At 50.7% G+C, this 5,499-nt stretch overlaps 1 protein-coding gene across 1 annotated transcript; it reads right to left on the bottom strand.

The window, feature by feature from the left end:
* Nucleotides 1-303: 303 nt before the first annotated feature.
* On the bottom strand, nt 304-4,648 carry MFIFM68171_06792 (uncharacterized protein; the record flags this gene model as incomplete). Its single annotated transcript, XM_071062212.1, has 10 exons — nt 304-810; nt 879-1,030; nt 1,101-1,518; nt 1,575-1,974; nt 2,033-2,146; nt 2,199-2,251; nt 2,305-2,390; nt 2,445-2,522; nt 2,578-2,768; nt 2,853-4,648. 10 exons carry the CDS (start codon nt 4,646-4,648, stop codon nt 304-306), a joined length of 3,795 nt encoding a protein of 1,264 aa, XP_070918313.1.
* Between the last annotated feature and the right edge of the window lie 851 nt (nt 4,649-5,499).

The raw sequence follows: 5,499 nt of genomic DNA, 5'->3' as shown, positions 1-5,499 counted from the left end.
GCCGTCTGTTATCCGTATCTCAATAAGTTTAACCGAGAAGAGTAGATCTGGGCATGATAACTATGCGGTCGAGCTCAATACCATCGTGTGACAAGGATGGCGATATCCCTCCGGCCTTGCTAATTCCGGCGCTAATATGATGTAGATGAGAAAAACAAGACTATATTTGCGAACGAATTGCTAGGCTAGTCTCTCTTACTGACTAGGAGGAAGTATGTGACCAGGTTTGCCGCCTCTGTCCCTCGAGCGCGTTAAATGCTCTCTACTATTCATTACATACCGAATTTGGAGATTTCGTCAGAGTCAACCCCGCCAAAACTCAAAGTCGCCCTGGTTATCATCCCCGTCCTCGATTTCCTCGCTGGTCTCGATACCTTCGCTGTCAGATAAGTCCTGGTTTACCTGGCCATTCTTGTTGTTGTCGGCCGCAGTCAGGACGACAGCATCATTCCCACGACGATGATCCTTGTCGTAATCGCAGATCACCCGTTTCTTACCGTTCGAAGTCACCAGCTCCCCAAAGAGACTGGCAATCTCGTCCAAAGTGAGGGTTTTGTGACGCGCTGGGCTTCCATCCTCGTAGACGGCGTTGCATTCCCTCTTCTTTTGCTCCTGGAGCTCGTGTAGACGGACGTCGATCGTGGAGCGAACCATGATGCGCACAAAGTGTGTTCGTTTCTCCTGGCCAATGCGTTTGACTCGCCCGAAAGCCTGCTCCTCCAGCGCGGTGTTCCACCAGAGGTCGCCGAGGATGACGCGGTTGGCGCAGGTCAAGTTTAGTGAGATCCCACCGCATTGGAAACCGGAGACCTGGGGGTGCGGGTTAGTGTGAGCGTGACTGCTCCGCGGGGAACAGCTGGGGAATGATGGCCACGTACAAGCACTTTGGCATCAGCCTTATCGCGAAAGTCTTCAACTGCCTTATCGCGCTCCTTCATGGTGAGGGTGCCGAAATGGTAGAGGAACCCAATGTCTTCCTCATAAAGTTTACGACCAAGGATCATTCCAAACAGGCGCCACTGTGTGAAGACTAAGGTAGTCAGATTGGTTAGCATCCATGTAATGTGAAGGTGATTTTGAAGCAGTTGCAAGAGACTTGCCAACAATCTTGTCGTCAGGCGCTTCGCGCTGCCACTTGCGGATGTACGCCATGACTTTCTCCAATTTAGCGCTCGGTGCGAGGTTACCATTTTTGTCGCAATGTTCTAAGAGGGTACTGTGGTATTCCGGCTTGGGCTGGAGTTTGTTAAGATCATCTCCGTACCCTCTAATTTTTTCTTTAGAGGGATTTTTGGCGCGCAGCCTTCTGCTTCCACGGGCTTCGTTTCGGGGTCGTGCGTTCACGGAAGCTTCGTTGCCTGTTTGAGAGACGCAATCCTGGACAAATAGCAGGTCGAAGGGGCGGGCTGACCGAATCTTCGTACCGCATGTTGGGCACGGGATAACATCTGTGTCGCTCTCTTCTCTGGCGTGCTCCTGCTCTAGAAGGAAGCATGCTTCACAGAAAGCATGACCGCACTGTCGGATACCGCCGTCAGTGCCATGGACCTTGCATTGCCTAACGGTGCACCTACATCACTGATCTGCGGGTCAACCGGTAATTCGCCGCAAATACCGCAGAGCACGCTTCCAGCACCATTCCTCGGGTTGAACCTGTCCATTCGCATTGTGTCCACTGAAAAGAATATGTCTCTTCTGTTGCGCTGCCCTGGGCCATTAATGTCACGGCGCTTGTGGCAAGCCTGGAGCTGCTGGATCAGAGTCATATGGCCCCGGTGCTTGGTAAGCCGCTTACGAATGGCGCCAAAGTCCTCTGCAGTCCAGTATCCGTGGAACAGGCGTTCGGCCAGAAAGGGGTGCGCCGTGAGCTGTCTGAGACATGTCAGGAACGCAAAGAATGAGAGGTACATGGTATCGGCTGATCCGTCGGCGAGATGCACGTTGAGCTGATCTCGGAAAACGCTCTCTTGATGTCTATATGATTCATTTCTCAGCATGTGGCTCAACACGGTGGATGCGAAGATAAACTAACCGGTAAAGGGCCTCTTCCTCGGCTGAAAGTTTAATCCAACAGTCTTCTCTTGGATAAGACGACGGAATTTCAAGAATGGGGCGACCCGCGAATTTGTCTGTTTGCTTCCTGGTGCTAAGTCAGCCGAGAGGTACTGGTGGGGATACGAAGCCGATGGATTGTTTACCTTCGAATCATAATGTTCCTCACGATTGCCTGGAGTCGGCCTTTGTTGTTGTCCTGGAAACGCTTAGCCAGAGCGTAAAAGTCGCAAGCAGTGGGAAAAGGAATACCAGTTCTATGTTACCAAACCATTTCTTGAAGTTGGTTAAATCGCCGGCAAACTCCACCCCCGTGAATCGGAAATATGGATACATCTCTATGGACACTTTGTCAGTTTCTATACCCAAACCTCAGACAACGGGGCTCCTACCGTCGATTCCGTTGTGGATGGGAGTTCCTGTAACTGCCCATCGATACTTTGAGCTGAGTCGGCAACAGGCGATAGAAGCTGGTGCGGAGTATTAGCACATACCATGTCCTACTGCAGAAGTACGATGACGAACCCTGGGTTTTATTGCCTTTGATGGCATGAGCCTCGTCAAGGACTACCCGGTAGAATTCGACCCGGAATAGGTCGCCGAGTTCCTTGTTAAACTCCGCCCTCAATTCCTCGTTGTCGAGTTTCTTCCCCCTAATCTTTTCCAACGCAGCCTTGGATGGGAAAGCTGCAGCAACTTGATGGTAAGTCGCAATGCTGCAAACAAGGGTTAGCTGATCTGACTCTTAATTATTGATGTATCTGGGAATGACGGCGTCCGCATCTTATGCAGGAACTTACACAATTTGCCATCTAGACCACATGTCGATCGGGATGTTTTCACTCTGGCAGCCCTTGTAAACGTATGGGACTGGGAAGTCGGTATGGCGAGCAATCTCCCTTTTCCATTGGTATACAGAACCGGCTGGTAGCACCAACAAGGTAGTTACGCGGCCAGCCGCAACGTCCTCGGCCGTGGGCGGGTTTGCCACCATACAGGCAAGGATCTGTAGTGTCTTTCCTAGACCCATGGAGTCGGCCTGGATGCCCCCATATGGGCCGTGGGGAGAGAGTTCTCTGCTGACCATCCAGCTGGCTCCCACTACTTGATGATTGTAGAGTGACGTTTTGAGACCCTTCAATTTCCATTTGGCACCACCCGTGATGAGTTGCTTATCCATGGTGCACTTCTTGTATCCGAATGAAGCTGTCGCCTGGTTGAGGGCTGCACTATCGTCCTTTATGTCCTCACCCGAGATCTTAGAAAAAGAACGGAGTTGCGCCGTGAGAGCTGTTTTGGTGTTTGCGGTCATGGGTCCTGGGATGGGAACATCGCCCATGTCCGCCAACGCCTGCATAGGGTCTTGGTCCGTCACAGAGTTCACGGCCATGGCGTTTTGCTTGCGCCTCTTATCTCTTCCGGAGGTATTGCTGGGATCGCCGGGGCGCTTGAGATTGCGGAACTTGTTAAGGCGCCGGGCAAACTGCGGGTTCTTGCCATACTTCCTTCGCCAATACTCCCTTGCATCGGCTGCAGGCGCCTGCCTCCTGCGCGTCTCCTCCTTCTCCTTCATGTTCTTTTCTATTTCCGAGATCTCAGACTGCATCTGATGGATTTCAGCGTCCAATTGCTCGAGACGTGCAAGTCCCGATCCATCCAGCAATCCAGCGTCTTTGCTTCGTTTCAGCTTTCGCTGGGTAATCACAGCTATCTCGAGATCATCTTTCAGGTTCTTGACCGTGAGAAAGAGTCCAGCTAACTCGCATTCATCACGGTTGTTCTCGTTGGGCGTTTGAGCGAGCAGGGTCTGGTCTTGTCCCGGAATTTCTGGATGGATTGGCGGATAGCTCTGTGAACGGGGATCTCGAAAGGGATCCCCGGAAGTGCCTTGATGGACTCGTCGATGGGTATCGTGAGTGGCATCCTCGACGATGTCTTGGGGACCCTCCTGAGCGGAGGTTTGACGGATTCTTCGAGGGAGCCTTTGCTTTTGGCGACCTCGGTCTCGGGATTCCTCACCATCAGAGAGAGAGGCATATTCATCGCCGTCAAACTCCGGGCTATTGTCTCTAGCGGGATACTCGGGAAAATTCCATAACTCATCGCCGTCTTCCTCAACTTTGACTGACCTGTAACTAGTGCAGATGACGCCGGGTGCGGGTAGAGGTCTGAATTGGAATGCGTCAAACCTTGCCTTGACTTGATCAGGGATTTCGTTTGGATTAATGATTGCAAAGTCGTCATTGTCCGACTCGTCATATTGCTGGTATTGCGGATTGTTGAGGTGGCCCTGTCCTTCACCTTCCTCCAGGTCCTCCTCCTCTTCCTCGGACTCAGGCTCTGGGCGTGCGGTATTGTTGAGATTTCCTCGTCGATCAGCGGATGGCTGACGACCATCTTCCTCTAGGTACTTCCCTGCAGATGAGAAGAATAGGCCGCTGTTGTCGCTGGTAACACTGGCGTCATCGTCAATGTCACGGCCTTTATCGGCTCCGAGAAGGTTAGGTTGGGAAATATTAGGGTGTTTCCCTTGACCAGGCGGGCCCGGATGCTTCTCATGGACACCGCTCGGCTCGAATTCATGGGCTCCAGACATTGCGGAGGTGCTAGTGAGGCATCTGATCGTGAAATTGAGTGTGGATCGTCCTACAGACTCGTTAGTTGATGTCTGTGCAAGCGTCAAGTTGCTGTGCGTAGGGAAGCGCTTACGGTGCGAGTAGCTTGAAAGTAGAAACCGTAGAATGCCTTAGATCCTTGCCTGCCGATGTCTGGAATGAGCGCATCTGAGTTAGGACTGGATCACCAATTCTAGAAGCAATGAAACCAAATCTGAGAGACGGAAGAAAGTGATGAATTGGAACGGTAGTGCCCAATGAAATTAAGAACACCGAACAAAATCAAGCGGAAAGTGCCAACCTAGTAGCAGCGAGATGAATCAACCCAGTGAGCGCAGAAAATTAAGAGTAAGAGCAGCAGCAGCAGGAAAACGCTTTTCGATCGAATTACGCTACGAAAAAGGGGAAGACTGGCTTTGGTTGAAAGGGAGGTTGGGAAAGGGAAGAAAATGACGACGTTCCAAATCTCAGCAAAGGCCAGAACTTGGGCTGGCTTCGTGCTTGGATGATGTTGACTTGGAAGGAGGAAGGAGGGGGAGGTTGAGGCTGTGGCTGTTGTGGGCTGCGACCGCAAAACAAAACGCACACAAAAAAGAAAAAGAAAAAGAAAAGAAAAAGAAAAGAAAAAGAAAAGAAAAAGAAAAGAAAAAGAAAAGAAAAAGAAAAGAAAAAGAAAAGAAAAAGAAAAGAAAAAGAAAAGAAAAAGAAAAGAAAAAGAAAAGAAAAAGAAAAGAAAAAGAAAAGAAAAAAGAAGAAAGCGTAGTTGAAGGAGATCCTTAGTCTTACCTTATCATGTGCAGGGCATGGAGATCCAGATGATGGGAGGCAAGAT

Source organism: Madurella fahalii, assembly GCF_045866475.1.
Source record: "Madurella fahalii IFM 68171 DNA, scaffold_3, whole genome shotgun sequence".
In the NCBI taxonomy this organism is placed as follows: domain Eukaryota; kingdom Fungi; phylum Ascomycota; class Sordariomycetes; order Sordariales; genus Madurella; species Madurella fahalii.
Note: the sequence above shows the minus strand (reverse complement) of the source record. Positions and strands in the feature narration are given on the sequence as shown.